At 33.4% G+C, this 22,444-nt stretch overlaps 3 protein-coding genes across 19 annotated transcripts; 2 read left to right on the top strand and 1 right to left on the bottom strand.

Moving 5' to 3' along the window:
* Nucleotides 1-935: 935 nt before the first annotated feature.
* LOC139823989 (uncharacterized) lies at nt 936-3,642 on the top strand. Its single transcript, XM_071796478.1, has 2 exons — nt 936-1,122; nt 1,318-3,642. Exon 2 carries the CDS (start codon nt 1,357-1,359, stop codon nt 2,173-2,175), a length of 819 nt encoding a protein of 272 aa, XP_071652579.1. The 5' UTR covers nt 936-1,122; nt 1,318-1,356; the 3' UTR covers nt 2,176-3,642.
* A 122-nt stretch (nt 3,643-3,764) lies between these two features.
* On the bottom strand, nt 3,765-15,181 carry LOC139823987 (uncharacterized). Of its 12 annotated transcripts, none has more exons than XM_071796463.1 (9): nt 14,191-14,401; nt 13,849-13,984; nt 8,455-9,308; nt 7,408-8,359; nt 6,818-7,031; nt 5,839-6,681; nt 5,316-5,539; nt 4,950-5,112; nt 3,765-4,651 (listed from the first exon to the last, which is right to left on the bottom strand). In XM_071796463.1, coding segments are annotated over exons 3-8 (2,385 nt in total). In that variant the 5' UTR covers nt 8,457-9,308; nt 13,849-13,984; nt 14,191-14,401; the 3' UTR covers nt 3,765-4,651; nt 4,950-4,962. The 12 variants fall into 12 exon arrangements, with proteins under 12 accessions (XP_071652564.1, XP_071652566.1, XP_071652565.1 ...); XM_071796465.1 differs by having other exon boundaries at nt 7,408-7,988; nt 8,123-9,308; XM_071796464.1 differs by having other exon boundaries at nt 7,408-7,991; nt 8,123-9,308.
* An 84-nt stretch (nt 15,182-15,265) lies between these two features.
* Nucleotides 15,266-21,950, top strand: LOC139823988 (uncharacterized). Of its 6 annotated transcripts, XM_071796476.1 has the most exons (9): nt 15,269-15,589; nt 16,404-16,537; nt 17,618-17,890; nt 18,609-18,913; nt 19,380-19,457; nt 19,535-20,069; nt 20,171-20,397; nt 20,601-20,763; nt 21,060-21,950. In XM_071796476.1, the coding sequence occupies exons 6-9, from the start codon at nt 19,952-19,954 to the stop codon at nt 21,179-21,181; spliced, it is 630 nt and encodes a 209-aa protein (XP_071652577.1). In that variant the 5' UTR covers nt 15,269-15,589; nt 16,404-16,537; nt 17,618-17,890; nt 18,609-18,913; nt 19,380-19,457; nt 19,535-19,951; the 3' UTR covers nt 21,182-21,950. The 6 variants fall into 6 exon arrangements, with proteins under 6 accessions (XP_071652573.1, XP_071652577.1, XP_071652575.1 ...); XM_071796474.1 differs by having other exon boundaries at nt 18,609-19,757; nt 19,856-20,069; XM_071796475.1 differs by having other exon boundaries at nt 18,609-19,534; nt 19,856-20,069.
* Nucleotides 21,951-22,444: the final 494 nt, after the last annotated feature.

Raw genomic sequence — 22,444 nt, forward strand, 5'->3', positions numbered from 1 at the left:
AACGTAAAGAGCGTTTTTTACTGTTGATTTTTGCACAAACACTTTTTTGTTTAATGTTTCGTACTTAACGTACCGACAGTGACGGGGGCGACTCGCGCGTTTCAGTGGCTCTCGAAGGGCATTTCTAGATGACACATCTTAGTGGTAGCGAACGTCAAACTGCTGATTTTTAGTATTATGTAAATATTAAAACGTCATAATGATTATATGAACATGTTCAACACGAATCACATTATCGATTAGATAAGTAATAGTTTATCTGTATGTTAGTTTTTCCCTTAAATTCTTGATGCCAAGAAGTGCGTCACGTACGGAAGGATATGTTTCACTTTTTGGCACAGAGTTTGTAATATGTTGCATCATCACGTTTGCTTTATTATTCTAGAACGTGAGGTAGATTTCGTGATACTTGTAACTCGAAAATTTATAATAAAAAACATTTTTTATGAAAAAAATACGTCTACGGACGTTCTATGAAATTTATTTGTACGTTCGTACGTATTGAATACATTTTGACACTTTACGCTACAGATAACGTTTGTGTTATGTATCGGCGTAAGTAGCGCACGTTCACTATCCCGACGAGCGCGCGTCTTCTAAGAGACGTGCATCCGCAAGGTTAGCGACACAGGTAGATCCGCGTCTCTCCGATAGGGGAATCGAACGTGTGTGCGGAGCCCGCGGGGATCGGAGTCTTGTTCCAACCGGCGATCTCGCAAGTCACTCAGACAGTTATTGTATTACGGAAATACATATATATATATATCGAACCCGAGTGGTATATTAAAAGTGAAATATACAACAGTTGGCGACGAGGATGGGATTTTACGTAATCACCGGGCAAAGAGTGATACGTAAGACACGCGCAGAGCACGTGGACACTGGTGTAGAGAAGCCACGTGATCAGTGAGTGCAGGGCGCGGAGCACTCTAGAAGGACGGTCAAGCATTCGACAAAGATGCTGAATCAGAGCACTCAACCCTCCGACGTAGGTATTTCCGGACAGCTGACCCACAGCTAACGGAACAAGCTTCCGGACGTAGCATCATTTGCGTGGATTTCTTTGATCCGAAGCAGCAAACATTTCAAAGATGGCTACAGCGGTTGGAAAGAGCGTTTAAGGTATTTCGAATACAAGAGGGACAAGAGAAAGTCGCGTATCTGTTACATTTTCTGGGCGTAAAAGCATTTGGAATCCTGTGCGATCGACTAGATCCGGAGGATCCATACCAACGTCCTTACGACACCTTGTTAAATAAATTGAAGGAATATTATGCCCCGGAACCATTAGAGATAGCAGAAGTTTTCGTTTTTCAGAAACGCGTACACGTGCCAGAAGAAAGCGCTCAAGAATACATGGCGGCGTTGCAAAAGCTGTCGCTACACTATAAGTTCGGGGAATATTTAAAGACTGAACTCAGAAACCACGTCGTGTATGGGCTGCGGAACCAACGGATTCAAGGGCGGTTCGTGGAGACAGCAAACTTGACGATGGAATCAACATTGAAGACGGCCAGCGAGATGGAGTTGGCGGAGAAGGGCGTAAGTGAGCTGAAAACGAAGACAGCCGCAGCCGTAGCGTTCGTTGGAGCGGACGCCAGAAGAGTAAAAAAAAAGGACGACGAGGCTAAACACAAGGGACAACAGAAGACGTCCAAACATGGAAAAAACACGCATTATAAGTCAAAATCACAACCGTCTCATAATTCGAAATCTAATAGCGTTTCTTGTTATAGGTGTGGACGGAATTATCTGGCGTCTGACTGCACCCTTCCTCGACATGTAAAATGCCACGAGTGCGGCGGACAAGGGCATTTACAAAAAGTCTGCAAGAAGAAGTGTAAGATGCACGTATTAGAAGTTTTTAGACTGGATAAGACGGAACACGCCCGTTTTCGCGAGAACGTCACAGTCTCTCTCTACCTGGAAAAGCGGCGAGTCAGCTTCGAAGTAGATTGCGGAGCGGCGGTCACTCTGGTGAGCGAAAAATGGTTGCGGAAAATATTTCCAAGGTTAAAGATACAGAAGACACAACTAAGGTTGCGTTCATATTGTAAACAGACGTTTGCGCCGTTAGGATTTGTCAAGGTCAGGGTACGCGATATAAATGATGTGCGCGACGTGAACATGTATGTGGTTCACTACGATCGAAATCCATTATTAGGCCGTGAGTAGATCACGGAGTTAGAAATTTTAGAAAAAGTAAAGTCGAGTCTAAAGGAAATTGAAAATATTAAAACGCTCGAGACACAAAGTTACGATAGTTTAGCGCAACTGTTTAATAAATACCTCGAGATAATAAGTGAGGAATGTTCATCCATGCGTAAGGTCGAAGCTCATTTAAAGTTAAAAGAGAATGCAAACCCGGTATTTTTAAAAAGCCGGACGGTTCCATTCAAACTAAAAAAAAAAATTGAAGTTGACGTAGAAAACGTAGTCCAAGCAGGTATTTTAGAAAAAGTAGAGTTTTCAAGATGGGCCACGCCCATAGTACCGGTATTGAAAAAGAACGATCAAATCCGACGTTGTGGTGATTTTAAAGTCACGGTAAACCTATGGCTACGTGTGGATGAACACCCCTTACCGACAACAGACCAACTTTTCGTGTCGATGGCTGAAGAAAGAGTATTCTCTAAGATAGATTTAAAACAGGCATATCTACACGTACCGTTAGCCGAACAGGATAGAGAGATTTTAACATTGAATACACATAAAGGGTTATACCGAAGTAACCGATTGATGTACGGAGTAGCGTCAGCGTCAACACGTTGGCAACGAACACGAGAAGAGATTTTAAATGGAATTCCAGGAATCGCGGTATTTTTGGATGATACAAGAATTTCGGGAAAGAACCGAGAAGAACATATGCAACGGTTAGAACTAATTTTTAAAAGATTAGCGGAGCATAATATATGCATTAATAAAGATAAATGTGAATTTCTTAAAGACAGTATTACGTATTGTGGGTACGAACGTGGTAAAAATGGACGTTCTAAAGAAAAAAATAAAATTGAAGCGATACGGTTAATGCCGAGACCTACCACGATCACAGAACTAAGAGCATTTATTAGGTTAATTACGTATTATGGGAGATTTCGTAGACACCTGAGTGATTTACTACGCCCCGTGAATAACTTACTTAAAAAGAACGTTGCTTTTAAATGGACAAGGGATTATGAAGTAGCGTTTAAACGAGCAAAAGCGGAATTTGAGAAAGAGGAAATATTAGTTCCTTTTGATACTAAATTGCCACGTGTTTTGGCCACTGACGCTAACCCGTATGGAGTGGGCGCTGTATTATCACACGTATACCCGGATGGAAGCGAGCGAATGATACAGTGCGCCTCAAACTCACTTACACACACGCAAAAAAAGTACGCGCAAATCGATAAGGAAGCGTACCCAGCCGGAATGCTAGCGTCTATCCGACGTCGGACCGACGTCGAAACGCACGTCTATAGACGCGTCTACATCTAATCTGAAATAAGGTCGACGCAGACCTAAAAACGGCCGTCTTTTCGACATCTAATCGACGACGTCTAATCGATATCGGATTCGACGTCTTACCGACGTCTTATCGACATGTTATAGATGTTTTAGTTTCCCAGCGAGAAATGATCCATCGATAATCTATCGAAACGACGTCTAATTAGACGTTGTTTCGATGGGTTATCGATGGATCATTTCTCGCTGGGAATAAATACCAGCCTAAAAATACCTAATGCACATTGTCGGGTCTTGTTAAAGAAAGAGTGAACACAACATTTAATTTAAAAAAGTTCTTTAATATATTAAAATATATTAAAATTTATATATTAAAACCGCGTTACGCCTTACAAATGTTTAATATTCTTACATTACATGTTACAACACGTTATATCGATGATGTATACATATTTTTTCACGCAACAATTCCTGTTTCAGTTTCGGCACATATCATATTTATTAAAGAAAAAAAGGAGACTTTCTTACATATACACTAGTATTTAAAAAAATGAACAAATTAAACATCGTGATGCTTGATCTATTTTTTGTGCAATCATTATAAATAAATATTTTTCGCAGAACATAAATTATTACTACGGGAACTTGCACCTGTGTTCGCCTGCATACATAGACAATTGTACTTATCAAACTCCGTGTCTCAATTCTATATATATAAAAAAAAGAGCTATAAAAATCTAGCAACACAATTTTCTCTTACTTATTCTCACAACTTGAGAAGAGCGACAAGAAACAACCCGTTTAACATTTACGCTAAAGTAGAAAGGTAATGAATTAATAACAGCCAATTAGCAGCTACTTATTAGCTAAAGTTAGTAATACAGGATTACCAAAGCTTTACACGGAAAAAATAAAAATATCTTATCTTAGACGAGGCGCAAAATATCAAGAATAATTTAATGGAACTGTGGTCGCTCATGCACTTTCTTATGCCTAACGTTTTCCAGTCTCATCGCGAATTTAAAGAGTGGTTTAGCAATCCTGTCACAGGCATGATCTCCGCAACAAAAGAGAGAAATGTTTTTCTAATGGCTATCAGAGCCAATATATTCCTCTTGTTTCCTACCGCTAGCATTTCGTAACCATGACTTTATGGTTTTAAGTGCTGTATCAAGGTCGCTGTCCGGAAATTTAAGTGACAAAGACCCTGCAAAACAAGAAATAATTAAATTATTAAAGGATAAGACATCCATATTAAGTTAAACAACAAAAATAAATTAAAGAATATATCCGCAACAAGGATATAAACACAGTAGTGTACAGTAATTTAGTACACTAATTCAGTACAGTAAGTATATCAATGTAGTGTATATCAAGTAATGTATATCAAAATTATAGGATTATTATTTCAGAGTTTGTTGGTATATAAAGTATTCCAAATTTGCAAAAAAGATAACAAGACAATATTAACTAGAGAGCAAACTAACAAGACATTAGGATCTTACCTTCAATAACTGTTCACAGTTGCAGTGTTTTTAAGCCTCTTTTCTCACCATGGCCATCAAAATTATAATTTTTGGCCAAAGAATTATACATAAGTTTTTGCATAATTATGGTAGCAGTTTTTCTTTCATCACTAGCAGATCCAAAAGAGGTAAGATAATCACACTAAAAATAATAATATACATAACATATACATTTCATAATCAGATATAACTAGAATTTGTTAAGTAATAAAATTTATAAAAAACGATTAAATGCTACTGGACAAGAGAAAAGTTAAATAAAATAAAAACAGATAAAATAAAAGGTAACATAAAAGAAGTAAAATAATAAATTCAATAAAAAAATTTAATAAAATATTCGTGTACCAAGGCAATTTTATTTTCAGAATCACACAGCCATTTCTCCATTGCTTGGACATCACTTTCGTTACGAAAAGGCAAAGAAGGCATGTTATGTGGTTTCACTATTTTCTTTTCCTGAGGAAGCAAACATCTGTTTAGTTTTCCTTGATTCGTTATAACTGTATCTATTTTGTGACTTATTTCCTCCAATAATTTCCTGTCCACGTCAGATAAGTGAAACTTCAAATCTGGAAAAAAAGTAAAAATATTTTTCAACTTTTGAAGAGAAATCATTTTCCGTATTAATAATTACATTGATAAATGTATCACAAATTACGATTTTTACTTTTTTTATTTCTACTTTCAGAAAAAATCTTTTGTATCATGAAGTAGAGACAATCAGATTTATATAGGAAGATGTGTTTATAATTATAAGTAAAAATGAGAGAACAGAAATATTCAGCATATTAAATGTGATTGTCAACATTAGATCTGATTGTGTCTAGTTCATGACACAAAAAATGAAAACCAAATGTAGAATATATACCTTGCATTTTATTTTTTCTCTCTGACGTCGTAGAGGAAGAATTCTGACTCTTATCAATATTTTCGTCAACCTGTGATAACTCCATGTGCTTCAAGTTTGATGCTGCTTTAGAGGGAATATCCACATGTTCCTTGATTGTTGTATCATTCGCGACAGAGTCTTCAGTGCTACTAGTAAAGTCAACTGAATCTTCAAAATCTGAATTCTTTTCAATATTCGATAACGATGGTAGGAATTTCTCAGACTGTTGAAATTTATTGTTATTCTTCTTAGTCACTTCATTATCCTCAGACAATGTCTGTTTATTACATTTCGATCTCTCAGTTTGCATCTGTAATTCAGTTTGGTGCTCCTGAGATTGTTTCTTCAGAAATTCTTCTGAATTTGAAGCGTTAGTAACTTTGTTGCTGGAAAGTGATTGCGAACATAATTTTTTCTGCAATTGCTCTGTTGCCCTTTTCCTTGCATCCAATACATTTTGCACAAGTAGTGTTTTTTCTTTAACATTAGAGCGAGAAGGAGTTTGCTGTTTCGGTATCTTCCGGGATTTACGCAAATTGACTTTGATATCAAGTTTCTTTTTCTGGCTTTCATTGCCATGTGAACACGTAGGGACAGTATTATAAAAATCATTAGGAAGAGGTGGTGGCACATTTGGAGGAGGTACAACAGCTTTGGTCGATTTTTTTACACGTTTTTCTTCATCTTCATCAGAATCTGAAGTAAATAATGGGTTCTTATTCTTTTTACGCTTGCCTCTACCTAAATCCTTTTCTGTTTCATAATTAGAATCATCATGTTTAGTAATTCCTTGAACATTGTTTCTTGCTTTTATATATTCATCTATAAGTGTGCAAAATGGTAATGGTATTATCAAAACGGGCAATTTTTAAAAAATCATATATAAATCCATAAACGTCCACACAAAAACAAAAAACAAAAAGAAGAATGATTCGAGTAAATAAAAATAAACATATACCGTGATATCTCTTAACATATACACGGTATTTAGGCCAGGTTTTGTCTGCATTTACTTCTTTACGGACCAAGCTTCCAGCTTCAACATTATTCGGTGGCCAATATGTCTCACCTTCCATATCTTCATTCACTTCAATCAACCACTTTGTGAGGCCGATATCGTAGTAAATATTATCGTTGTCGACATCATCAGGTGCAAATTTTAAAACGACAAACTGAAATAATACAAATGTAAAGAAAAATACTAATATTTAAAAGTTGCTTGTATTACTGTACATGTACATAATGCTTAATAAAAAATTAAAACATAGGCATAGAATGTAAAAGAGGAACTGAAACAAAAAATTCTTTGTAGGGTATTAACCAACATTTTGATTGAATATTTGTCAATGGTAGTACAATTCTTTGGTCACCCAGATTTGACACTTTAAAAATCCGAATAAGAGATGAAGGAAAAGGATATGTATAAAAATTTTCTTTTTTGTTAAACTTGTTTGTAATCAGGTAAATATCTTCTTGTCTTTTCACAACGTTTAATAATACAAATACATTTCCGTCAATTGTCATAAAACAAGAGTCTCTCTGACCAACCTGTAAAACAACATTACCAATGGAAATACTTCGAAAATAAGAACCTTCAATAATCTCGCCATCACAATAATGTCTATGTGACAAACTAACTTCTTTATCCTTAGTTGGAAGATGCACTGACACTGATACTGTTTTTTCTAGATCACGACGCGCAGCTTGCTGTAAAGGTTTGTAACCTGATTTAAGCAAACTCTTGAGAGATTTTAAAAAATTCTCAAAAGGAAAGGCACTAAATTTATCCAATGATCCATGAGACAAACATTCCTGAGCTAAATGAGAAAGTGAATGCACATTATACACTACAAACGTTTTACCATAAATTACAATAGAATGATTAATAAATGCTCGTAGCAAATCATTAGAATAATGACACATGATCTCTGACTGAACAAGCATGGGACTGGAAAGAATAGTAAGAGCACCATGCAACATCAAAAAATGATGGTAAACGTTTTCTTCGAGATTATCTTTAAAAACTACGATACCATCATAAAGACACAAACGACGTTCTTCAGTAGCTTTATACGTTCTCCATTCTTTTAGTGATCTTGGTTTTCTTACAAAATCCCTTGGACAAGTGCCTGCTAAGGAAAGAAGAAGAAAATATATATCCCATCTTATTTCTCTATAGAGTTTCCATGGACCATTCCATGTGTGCCACACCTCAAGCAATCGTTTAAACACTCCATGCCAAACCAAGTGAAAAGGATCTAACCTGAATTGAGAAACCATCCCTATAATCTGTTCAAGAGGTGATTGTCCACAATAATGAAGAGGTTGTTCCCTATTTTTAAATGATTCGTCTGTTCTTAAAGGTTTATCGAGTTCAAGATAAACTCGCCTTGAATGTACCGTTTCTCCTATAACAGTGCATTTTTCACACGATCCGTATCCTCCGTGTCCTATACAGCATTTTACCAGTGAACGAGCAGGTGCATCAAGAATGAAATTCCTTATAACGAATGGATATGTGATCTCATTGAAAGTATAACCATTTTGAAATAAATCTTCAACTTCATTAACAAAATTATTCAAGAAGCTTCTTACATCTGTGGGATCTGTTCTTCCAAAATAAATACTTATAACAAATGGTTCATTTTCCGAATCAATAAGACGACCTAATATTGGCCAAAATTTAAGAGGTGAACTTTTAGAGATTGGAAGTCCATCCATATTAACGTCAATACAAATTTGATGATATGTCTCTAAATATTCTTCCAACAACATAGCATCAAGATTAAATCGTATGCCTTTGTACCATATTTCAGCTTGGTCCGTTTCTATGATATTTAAATGAGAGGAGGTCTTTAATAATGACTTATAATTCTTCGGCAAAGTAGGATGCACTACACGTAGTCTCAACAATAAATTGTTAAGTTTTGTCATAGAGATAACTCCCCCCTCCAATGCCCACTCACGGATTGTTTCTGTAACATACACTTCTTTAGCTTCATTGTTATGAAATTGAAAAACACCATCATCATTGTCACTTGTAGACTCTGACTGCTCATTTTCACTTATAGACCCAGACTGCTCATTTTCATTGTAATCAATTGCACTATTATCGCTACTAGACCATTCACGTTCCTCACTATCAGCAACAAAGCTATCATTATTCATTTCATACTCAAAGTCATGAGATTCTCTTGCATGTTCAATTCTGTCGCATGAAAATCTATTGAAAGCAATCACGGTTTCCTGGTTTTGTTCACAAAATATCTTAGGTTCTAATGACTCATCTAAGTTTTCATTTAAGTTTTCATCTGATTCACTTGACTCCTCTCCGAATGATTTCTGAACTTGTGTCACTATATTCTCTTTACTTCACTGAGTCTAATTCTTTTCTGTCTCTCTTTTTCTATTTTTCTGCGCAGCCTACGCTTATAACATTGACTCTGCATCTGAAAAAAAATCAAGTACAAGAAAAATTATATATGAAATAAAGGTAAAACAGACCGAAGAAGATAATAGAATTAGAAATAGCTCGATATCTCAAAATTTGCGGAAGTTATAGCTACCACAAACATTTCTCAAAAAATTCAAAATTTTATAAAAAATAAACCCCTTTACCGATCTTTGCCAAACTCAGTACCAACCTTCCTTTAATTATATTCTACATAAAAAAAATTGAGACCGGTATCTTCAAATTTACGCAAGTAAGAGCATTAACACCCATTTACAAGGTGTACGTATATACACACGCACAGACATTTTTTTAAAAGTATATTTTTCGCCGTTTTAGAACATTCTAAACACAATGGCGACAACTAAAAAAAATTTTTTCATGAAAACAAAGATTCCTTTATGAGGAAGCAAAATAAAAAAAAGTAGAATTTATGACACGAGAAGTGATCAAAATCATGTATACGATGTTAAATGCATAAATTAAAAGTAATATTAATCGGCAAACATTAGAAGACAAATTCTAAACAGAACAAAGAACAAGGCAATCTAGTCAAAATGACATCAAATTAATAAGAAGTATGATGTTAAAATGACTGGTCAAAATAATGAAAAATGATGGCAATATGACTGCATAACGTCCCATACAATGATTTTGACTGTCATTTTAACGTCTGTTTGACGTTAAGATGATAGTCACCCTGTACAGGAATATAAATGCACAATTACAATTAAATTATATTGAATAAGAGTAAAATAAGAGACAAAATAAATTACATATGGTACAACAGTTTTACAGATGAGTAACATTATGAATATAAATTAAAAAAAAAACAATAATATAGAGCTAAGAGCCATTATTTGGTTACATAATACATTAATCAAAGAATTGTACACGTCATATTATGATAATGTTTCTGATCCATGAGTTGCCAAACCAAAACCAAATTTGAATGACGAAACATTTTACCTTTTATTTTGTCCTATAAGTGCTTGATAACGTTTCAGGAAATTCCGGATCCCAAAAACCTTTAAAAAAATTACATTTACTGTATATATTACATATAACATAAAAAAATGATGGGAGAGAGATATTATACCTTCTGGTGTATTTGGTCGCTCATATTTGTATCGATGTCGCGAGCACCGATTCTTCCGTTTTTGTTCTTCTTCTTTTGATAAAGACAAATTTTTGTAATACTAAAAATCAAATATTATAAATCATTTTTTTATAAAAAAAATATTTATATTTACTTATATTTATAGTTATATTTATATTTATTTATATTTATTTTTTTACTTATATTTTTATTTTTTTATATTTATATTTATTTATTTATATTTATTTTTTATTTATGTTTATTTATCTATATCTCATATAAATATACTCTTAATATTGCTTACTTCTCTGCATTCCCAGCAATCCCAGCCGTTTAACTTTGCTCTATCAGCTTTACGTCGTATGTTAAGCTGTTCCGAAACGTACTTGTCTTTTGACCATCTGTAAAAATGTTTTTATTGAATATATAAAAGCATCATACATTACCACAATTATTAAGTGATACTTACACATTAAACTTATCCAATAACATATTTTTTTTAGGTGGCTTGTTTTCTGTGTCATCCTTTCTATTTGCAGTTTGTTTTGCAGGGAGATAAAAAGTTTCGTCTTCGCGGTCAAAATTTATACGTTTTACAGGAATTTTCCTCTTAAGTTTTAAAAGTTCGAGTTTTGACTTAAAACGCAACTGAGACGGAACACTTCTTTGCGTAGGACTTACTTCTATCACTTCTTCATCGGAAATTTCACTATTGTTGTTCACTAGTGTTGTAGCACTACTTTTAGAAACTGTTGCATTTGCAGTAGCATTTGCTTTAGAAACATCTTGAATAAAATTCTGTTTAACATTATGCAATATATTAGCTGTCTCATGGTTCTCTATATTTGAGGACAGTACCATCTTCTCATTCTTAACTGGATAAAATGCAAGTCGAGACTTTTTCCGTCTCTTCCTAGTAGACAATACCGAAGGACTTTCAGGCTGATTATTTTCATACGTATTTTTGTGCAAAGATTCATTTGCATCTGTTGAACTCAATATATCTAATGTATTTATATTCAAGTATTGTGACATCGCTTCATCCTTTGTTTTCATACAGGAATACATATACAATAATTAATTGATGAATTAAAATATGTTTGCACAATTTAGGGTGTCATTTTGGAACAACTTTTTTTTTATTTCACGAATAGCATATATACTTCCAGGAAGGTAAAATAAGATACCTGTTAAAATTTCAGCCCTTAATATTAATATTAACAGGTCGCTCATCGTGATTTTTTATTTTTCATTTAGTAAGATAGAAGAAATTTTATAACTATCTAACAAACAGTAATACAGCATTGCGCCACATAGATTTTCTGTAGTAAATTTACCGCTCTACAAAAAAAATCTCTTATTATTTTTTCATAAATTCAACCGTTCAAAATATATTCAAAGTTAAAGTTTGATAAATTTTATAAAACTTGTTTTTGCTTCTTATGAATTTTGTATCATATCGACTATCAAAAAATATGAAATAATCAATACGTATTTTTGTAGAAAATTTAACGATTTACAAAAAAGATCTCTTATATTTTTTCCATAAATATAACCATTTAGACGATATTAAGGTTTAAAGTTCAAAGTTCAAACCTTAATATCGACTAAATGGTTATATTTATAAAAAAAATATAAGAAACCTTTTTTGTAGATCGTTAAGTTTTCTACAAAAATATGTATTGATTATTTCATAATTTTTGATTGTCAATATGATACAAAATTCATAAGAAGCAAAAACAAGTTTTGTAAAATTTATCAAACTTTAACTTTGAATATCTTTTGAACGGTAGAATTTATGAAAAAATGATAAAAAATCTTTTTTGTAAAGCAATAAATTTACTACAGAAAATCTATGTGGCGCAATGCTGTATTACTGTTTGTTAGATAGTTATAAAATTTTTTCTATCTTACTAAATAAAAAATAAAAAATCACGATGAGCGACCCGTTAATATTAATATTAAGGGCTAAAATTTTAAAAGGTATCTTATTTTACCTTCCTGGAATATGCTATTCGTGAAATGAAAAAAAAAGTTGCCTCAAAATGACACACCCTATTGCATATAAATAATACCGAATTTACCAAAGAATCAATTTTATATTTAAAAATTTAGTGAAAATTACACAAGTGAGCGTATTCACCAGGTGTTAACCAATAAAGTTATAAATATTCTAATTGCTCACTTTCGTAATTTTCACAAAGTTTAAGTACACAAGCGATTTGTAGGTAGAACAGAAAAAGTGATGAGAAACGACGAAATTTTAATGTCATATTGCCATCATTTTAACTGTTTTTACTGGAAAATTTTTAATAATAAGAAATTGTTTTTTATAATATATCTGCTGAATGGCCTAATATGTTGCATAATATATTGTGGAGTTTTAAATTACAAAACTGATATGTGGCAATTTTTGTAAGTTTTAAAACAAAGAAAAAAGTGTCAACCTTTCTGTCTACAAGTGTACATATCAATTGGAAATATTATAAATTATAAAAATATAAATTATAAAAAATGTTTTTTGAATATTGACAAGATACATTAAACCGTTATTTACTAAAATAAAAATAATAGTATACAAACCTGCTAAAAAAATTTTTTTATAAAAACAAATACAAATATATATAATCATATAATAATATATAAAATATATGAAATATGTCCATATATATATATATATATATATATATGTCCATACTATGTTTCTTTCTCTTGTATGATCTCTGTTTGTATGTATACAGGAAAAATAATAAGAAAAAAAATTAGAAAATAATTAAAAGGATAATTTCTACATTGTTTTTTTACAAATTAAATCTAAGCAAATGTAAAAAAAATAATTCTACATATAATTATATTTTATATACAATTATTACATTATATATAAGCAAATTTTTCACATTACCAGGTTTGTATACTATTATATTTATTTCAGTAAATAACGGTCTAATGTATTTTTATTAGATTATACATGATTGTAAATGAGCAAAGTTTTCACATTTGCTCAGATTTTATTTTTTTTTGTAAAAAAAACGGCAAAAATTATTCTTTTATTTTCTAATTTTTACTTTTTATTATTTTTCCATTAAAAAATTTTTTTATTGGAAATATATACTTTGTAAACCAAAAAAATTGACGCATTAGATAATTGTTATCGATTACGGCGTTTTTCCCTTGTTTAATTGTATATTTTACACGATCGTATAAAAATCTTATACTTAAAGTATATATATATTCCCGGTAAGAAATTTTTTATATGGGAAAATAAAAAAATAAGAATTAGAAAAAAATAATTTTTAGTTTTTTTACAAAAAAAATAAAATGTGAGCAAATAGAAAAAATTTACATTTTTACATTTTTGATGCAATAAAGAAGCTTTTAACCAATGAAAATATAATACAATAAAAAGAACGTAATAAAAAAAGTAAAAATGTGTACTTACTGGAAGGTCAGCCATACTATTTCTCCTTATTTTTAACTTCCTCTTATTATTAAACCTTGATGCCCTAAATGGGCTCGAGATATGCGTTCACTTCAAGAGTATAAATATCGGATAACGCACTAATCAAATATAAAATCTGGAAAACAAAGTCAGAAATGTATGTTAATGAGTGTGTGGTATGCTGTGTGTCCGCAGCGGCCGGTATTCATTGTCGGTTCTTATATTTAAGACCCGTCTTAAGTACAATCTTAAGATGTCATTAACTAATCACAAAGCCGTATTAACGTTTTAAGTTAAGAGATTACTTAAGACGGTCTTGAAATATGTTCTGATTATGAATACCGGCCAGCGACGAACTCGAGCTTAACAAACTCGTAGGTTTGTTAAAGGATAAAATCCCTTGCACAATGCCAGGCAACAGGCAATAGGAACAGGGAATAGAAATAAGAAATCATGTATAAATGTAAAATAAACAGTGACACAGGCAATAGACACAGAGTTTCCGTCACGTTGGAAATTCTGTGCCTATTGCCCGTTGTCAACAAATTTTTAAGGTTATAATTAACCATTTTTTTGTTATTTCCAGATCCTATTGCTTGTTGCCTGGCATTGTGCAAGGGGCTTTATGCGTGCGAATCAATCCTTCCTGTTCACACACACACACACACACACACGCATGCACGCTCGCACACGCACGCACGCACACGCACACGCATACGTACACGCACACGCAGGCACACGCTTCGCACACGCCTCGCACATGCCACGCATATGAACACGCACGCACACGCACACGCCACGCATACGCACACACACAACCTAAATTTATTACGGGTAAATACCTCAGGCGTGGAGGTGCGATTATAGTTGTACCCTCGTCGGCGTTTCGCGGACGGCCTCGTCGTTGCAGCGGCAACGCACCTCTTTCTTCTTCTTGCTATTTTTGTATTGGCTTCTGCCGCTTTTCAGCAGACAATATGGCTAGATTTGCCACTGTTTAACAGTCTGAATCACTGATTGCGTAGCGAAATCTAAGTGGAAATTACTGGAAGTCTGAATAAAAATTGTGATTGCATCAGCAATCTTGAAAAATTTATTCAGGACAAAACACGTGTTCGAACACGTCCACTACTCAAGCGCGACTTTTACTTAGACCAGCGGCAACGCACGGATGAACGACGTTACACAACGCCCATTCGGAACCGGAAACTGACAAGATACTATAGAACCAGTGCGCTGCGCGGTCGATTTGGTCGGATTTGGCGGTCGAATATATCGATATATCCGCGGTCGATCGAAGACCGCGGATATATCGAGCTGCTTCGTGGCCGGCGCACTAATTCTATAATAGTATCTTGTCAGTTTCCGGTTCCGAATGGGCGTTGTGTAACGACGTCGTTCATCCGTGCGTTGCCGCTGGTCTCATGTCAGTAAAAGTCGCGCTTGAGTCGTGGACGTGTTCGAACACGTGTTTTGTCCTGAATAAATTTTTCAAGATTGCTGATGCAATCACAATTTCCACTCAGACTTCCAGTAATTTTCACTTAGATTTCGCTACGCAATCAGTGATTCAGACTGTTAAACAAACAGTGGCAAATCTGGCCGTATTGTCTGCTGAAAAGCGGCAGGAGCCAATACAAAAATAGGAAGAAGAAAGAGGTGCGTTGCCGCTGCAATAACGACGAGGCCGTCCGCAAAACGCCGACGAGGGTACAGCGATAATCGCACCTCCACGCCTGAGGTATTTACCCGTAATACATTTAGGTTGTGTGTGTGCGTATGCGTGGCGTGTGCGTGCGTGTGCATGTGCGTGGCATGTGCGGGGCGTGTACGTGTGCGTTTGCGTGTGCGTGTGCCTGCGTGTGTGTGTACGTGTGCGTATGCGTGTGCGTGCGTGTGCATGTGCGTGGCATGTGCGGGGCATGTGCGGGGCGTGTGCGAAGCGTGTGTCTGCGTGGCGTGTACGTGTGAGTATGCGTGTGCGTGTGCGTACGAGCGTGTGCGAGCGTGTGTGTGTGTGTGTGTGTGTGTGTGGTGTGAACAGGGAGGATTGATTCGCACGCATAAAGCCCCTTGCACAATGTCAGGCAACAAGCAATAGGATCTGGAAATAACCAAAAAATGGTTAATTATAACCTTAAAAATTTGTTGACAACAGGCAATAGGCACAGAATTTCCAACGTGACGGAAACTCTGTGTCTATTGCCTGTGTCACTGTTTATTTTACATTTATACATGATTTCTGATTTCTATTCCCTGTTCCTATTGCCTGTTGCCTGGCATTGTGCAAGGGACTTTATCCTTTAACAAACCTACGAGTTTGTTAAGCTCGAGTTCGTCCCTGGCCGGTATTCATAATCAGATCTTATTTCAAAACCGTCTTAAGTAATCTTTTAACTTAAAACGTTAATACGGCTTTGTGATTAGTTAATGACATCTTAAGATTGTACTTAAAACGATCTTAAATATAAAAACCGACTATGAATACCGGCCGCTGCGGACACACAGCGTACCACACACACTCATTAACATACATTTCTGACTTTGTTTTCCAGATTTTATATTTGATTAGTGCGTCATCCGATATTTATATCTTGAAGTGAACGTGTATCTCGAGCCCATTTAGGGCATCAAGGTTAATAATAAGAGGAAGTTAAAAATAAGGAGAAATAGTATGGCTGACCTTCCAGTAAGTACACATTTTTACTTTTTTTATTACGTTCTTTTTATTGTATTATATCAAAGTTAAAAGCTTCTTTATTGCATCAAAAATGTAAAAATATAAATTTTTTACATTTGCTCAGATTTTATTTTTTTTTGTAAAAAAAACAATGCAGAAATTATTCTTTTTTTTCTAACTTATTTTTTATTATTTTTTCATATAAAATATTTTTTACCGGGAATATATACTTTAAGTATAAGACTATACGATCGTGTAAGATATACAATTAAACAAATCATGCTCTTCAAATTATAAAATTTATAAAATTCTAATAATTTACGCGAAAAGTCTACAAAGGTAGGTAGTACCGTTAACAGAATGTATGGAATCTGACTTTCCTCGATGCGAAATAAAACGTTTAAATAATGTCAAAAACGAGTCAGTAAGATCGTTAACTAATTCAATATAAAAACACACGTCAGTGTACGAAAATAGAATAAAGAGCTATATATAATATATATATATATATATATATATATATATATTTTATATATATTCCTCTCTCTAACACCATAATATTATAGGTATTTAAATCTATATGAACAACATGCGTTGCAAATAATTATAAATAAAAATGCAATGACATAAAAATTTAAAATACAATATAAAACATATTTTATTTTATACTTAATCTTTACTGCCATATTATGAAACAGATGTATCCCAGGTAGCAGAGTGACATAAAATGACGCATTAATAAGATCTCATGATGTCTCTGACATCAATAATACACCATGAATTAAGACGTTTTTAGACGTTAATTATTCTGCTATTTGGAATTTAGAATATTGTTATATGTATTGTGTGTTTGATCTTTCAACCTTAAACTGCATTTCATTTGCATCTGTTGCTTAAATCACAAGTAGTTCCATTGATTTGATTGGTTATAAAACAGAAATAATTCAGTTCGTGCGCAAGTGGTTTTAGCTACTACTTGCGTAATACTTCATGCGTTCGCGTTTGATTACAATGGCGAATTACAAGTGATTTATTCGATTTCTATCTACATTTCTCTATCGATATAAAAAAAGAGACAATGATTCTAAGTGTTTCAGTACCTACATGTTGCTGAATTGTCATTGTTAATATTAGCTTTGTTTTAAAAGTAATAAATAAGATGACAATTGATCCGGTCAAATGATCCCTGCATTCTACGCTGGACAAAGTGTATTTGTGACAGGTGCAACAGGATTTCTGGGTAAAGTGTTTATTAAAAAGATATTGCGATCGTGCCCAGACGTTCGTGAAATATTTCTGTTAATGCGTTCAAAAAAAGAACTAAATATTAACAAAAGGCTCCAACAAATGTTGAATTTACCGGTAAGTTTGATATGGAAAAAAAAACTTTTTGTAACGACGCATTTCTTTAAAATTATTGAGATCTTTAATATCATTGTATTACATATTTAAACATATGGTAAAATAAATTTCTTTTTTAAACGCTATGATAACGTCATTATTAAAGACAGTTACTTTTAACATTAACTTTTTCTAAATAGATATGTAATAAAATACTAGAATGCATTTAGAGTAAAATGTTGTAAACGTTTATATATGTTCTATCCTTCTAATGTTTCATTATTTTGACCAGTCATTTTAACATCATACTTGTTATTAATTTGATGTCATTTTGACTAGGTTGCCTTGTTCTTTGTTCTGTTTAGCTTTTGTCGTCTAGTGTTTGCCGATTAATATTACTTTTAATTTATGCATTTAACATCGTATACATGATTTTGATCATTTCTCGTGTCATAAATTCTACTTTTTTTTATTTTGCTTCCTCATAAAGGAAGCTTTGTTTTCATGAAAACAATTTTTTTAGTTGCCATTGTATTTAGAATGTTCTAAAACGTCGAAAAATACACTTTTAAAAAAATGTCTGTGCGTGTGTGTATATACGTACACCTTGTAAATGGGTGTCAATGCTCTAACTTCTGTAAATTTGAAGATATCGGGCTATTTCTAATTCTATTATCTTCTTCGGTCTGTTCTACCTCTATTTCATATATAATTTTTCTTGTACATGATTTTTTTTCAGATGCAGAGTCAATTATAAGATTATAAGCGTAGGCTGCGCAGAAAAATAGAAAAAGAGAGACAGAAAAGAATTAGACTCAGTGAAGTAAAGAGAATATAGTGACACAAGTTCAGAAATCATTCGGAGAGGAGTCAAGTGAATCAGATGAAAACTTAAATGAAAACTCAGATGAGTCATTAGAACCTGAGATATTTTGTGAACAAAATCAGGAAACCGTGATTGCTTTCAATAGATTTCCATGCGACAGAATTGAACATGCAAGAGAATCTCACGACTTTGAGTATGAAATGAATAATGATAGCTTTGTTGCTGATAGTGAGGAACGTGAATGGTCTAGTAGCGATAATAGTGCAATTGATTACAATGAAAATGAGCAGTCTGGGTCTACAAGTGAAAATGAGCTGTCAGGGTCTACAAGTGACAATGATGTTGGTGTTTTTCAATTTCATAACAATGAAGCTAAAGAAGTGTATGTTACAGAAACAATCCGTGAGTGGGCATTGGAGGGGGGAGTTATCTCCATGACAAAACTTAACAATTTATTGTTGAAATTACGTGTAGTGCATTTTACTTTGCCGAAGAATTATAAGTCATTATTAAAGACCTCCTCTTATTTAAATATCATAGAAACGGACCAAGCTTCACTTTTTCATTTAGCTCAGGAATGTTTGTTTCATGGAGCATTGGATAAATTTAGTGCCTTTCCTTTTGAGAATTATTTAAAATCTCTCAAGAGTTTACTTAAATCAGGTTACAAACCTTTATAGCAAGCTGCGCGTCGTGATCTAGAAAGAACAGTATCAGTGTCAGTGCATCTTCCAACTAATGATAAAGAAGTTACTTTGTCACGTAGGCATTATTGTGATGGCGAGATCATTGATGGTTTTTATTTTCGAAGTATTTCTATTGGTAATGTTGTTTTACAGGTTGGTCAGAGAAACTCTTGTTTTATGACAATTGACGGAAATATATTTGTATTGTTAAATGTTGTGAAAAGACGAGAAGATATATACCTAATTACAAACAAGTTTAACAAAAAAGAAGATTTTTATACATATGATTTCCCTTCATCTCTTGTTCGTATTTTTAAAGTGTCAAATCTGGGTGACCAAAGAATTGTACTGCCATTGACAAATATTTAATCAAAATGTTGGTTAATACCCTACAAAGAATTTTTTGTTTCTATTCCTCTTTTGCATTCCATGCCTATGTTTTAATTTATATTTTTCTTTATATTTGTATCTTAGTTTGTCGTTTTAAAATTTGTACCTGACAATGTCGACAACGATAATATTTGCTACGATATCGGCCTCACAAAGTGGTTGATTGAAGTGAATGAAGATATGGAAGGTGAGACATATTGGCCACCGCGTAATGTTGAAGCTGGAAGCTTGGTCCGTAAAGAAGTAAATGCAGAAGAAACTTGGCCCAAATATCGTGTATATGTTAAGAGATATCACGGTATATATTTATTTTTAATTATTCAAATCTTTCTCAAATTTATTCAAATCTTTTTGTTTGAAAAGGTTTAAGTTGAAAAATATTTTTACTTCTTTTTCCAGATTTGAATACTCAGAATCCGTTCTCTAAGTTGGACAGGAAATTGGAGGAATTAAGTTGCAAAATAAATACAGTTATAACGAATCAAGGAAAACTAAACAGATGTTTGCTTCCTCAGGAAAAGAAAATAGTGAAACCACATAACATGCCTTCTTTGCCTTTTCGTAACGAAAGTGATGTCCAAGCAATGGAGAAATGGCTGTGTGATTGTGAAAATAAAATTGCCTTGGTACACGAATATTTTATTACATTTTTTTATTGAATTTATTATTTTACTTCTTTTATGTTACCTTTTATTTTATCTGTTTTTATTTTATTTAACTTTTCTCTTGTCCAGTAGCATTTAATCGTTTTTTATAAATTTTATTACTTAACAAATTCTAGTTATATCTGATTATGAAATGTATATGTTATGTATATTATTATTTTTAGTGTGATTATCTTACCTCTTTTGGATCTGCTAGTGATGAAAGAAAAACTGCTACCATAATTATGCAAAAACTTATGTATAATTCTTTGGCCAAAAATTATAATTTTGATGGCCATGGTGAGAAAAGAGGCTTAAAAACACTGCAACTGTGGACAGTTATTGAAGGTAAGATCCTAATGTCTTGTTAGTTTGCTCTCTAGTTAATATTGTCTTGTTATCTTTTTTGCAAATTTGGAATACTTTATATACCAACAAACTCTGAAATAATAATCCTATAATTTTGATATACATTACTTGATACACTACATTGATATACTTACTGTACTGAATTAGTGTACTAAATTACTGTACACTACTGTGTTTATATCCTTGATGCGGATATATTCTTTAATTTATTTTTGTTGTTTAACTTAATATGGATGTCTTATCCTCTAATAATTTTATTATTTCTTGTTTTGCAGGGGCTTTATCACTTAAATTTCCGGACAGCGACCTTGATACAGCACTTAAAACCATAAAGTCATGGTTACGAAATGCTAGCGGTAGGAAACAAGAGGAATATATTGGCTCTGATAGCCATTAGAAAAACATTTCTCTCTTTTGTTGCGGAGATCATGCCTGTGACAGGATTGCTAAACCACTCTTTAAATTCGCGATGAGACTGGAAAACGTTAGGCATAAGAAAGTGCATGAGCGACCACAGTTCCATTAAATTATTCTTGATATTTTGCGCCTCGTCTAAGATAAGATATTTTTATTTTTTCTGTGTAAAGCTTTGGTAATCCTGTATTACTAACTTTAGCTAATAAGTAGCTGCTAATTGGCTGTTATTAATTCATTACCTTTCTACTTTAGCGTAAATGTTAAACGGGTTGTTTCTTGTCGCTCTTCTCAAGTTGTGAGAATAAGTAAGAGAAAATTGTGTTGCTAGATTTTTATAGCTCTCTTTTTTTTATATATATAGAATTGAGACACGGAGTTTGATAAGTACAATTGTCTATGTATGCAGGCGAACACAGGTGCAAGTTCCCGTAGTAATAATTTATGTTCTGCGAAAAATATTTATTTATAATGATTGCACAAAAAATAGATCAAGCATCACGATGTTTAATTTGTTCATTTTTTTAAATACTAGTGTATATGTAAGAAAGTCTCCTTTTTTTTTCTTTAATAAATATGATATGTGCCGAAACTGAAACAGGAATTGTCGCGTGAAAAAATATGTATACATCATCGATATAACGTGTTGTAACATGTAATGTAAGAATATTAAACATTTGTAAGGCGTAACGCGGTTTTAATATATAAATTTTAATATATTTTAATATATTAAAGAACTTTTTTAAATTAAATGTTGTGTTCACTCTTTCTTTAACAAGACCCGACAATGTGCATTAGGTATTTTTAGGCTGGTATTTATTCCCAGCGAGAAATGATCCATCGATAACCCATCGAAACGACGTCTAATTAGACGTCGTTTCGATGGATTATCGATGGATCATTTCTCGCTGGGAAACTAAAACATCTATAACATGTCGATAAGACGTCGGTAAGACGTCGAATCCGATATCGATTAGACGTCGTCGATTAGATGTCGAAAAGACGGCCGTTTTTAGGTCTGCGTCGACCTTATTTCAGATTAGATGTAGACGCGTCTACAGACGTGCGTTTCGACGTCGGATAGACGCTAGCATTCCGGCTGGGTATGCACGTATATTTGATATTAAAAAGTTTCATCAGTTTTTATATGGTAATCATTTCACGTTGGTAACGGATCATAAGCCATTAACACAGATTTTCAATCCGCAAAAAGGTTTGCCAGCGTATAGCGCGATGCGACGGCAAC

This window comes from Temnothorax longispinosus, unplaced genomic scaffold (genome assembly GCF_030848805.1).
Source record: "Temnothorax longispinosus isolate EJ_2023e unplaced genomic scaffold, Tlon_JGU_v1 HiC_scaffold_24, whole genome shotgun sequence".
Lineage (NCBI taxonomy): Eukaryota > Metazoa > Arthropoda > Insecta > Hymenoptera > Formicidae > Temnothorax > Temnothorax longispinosus.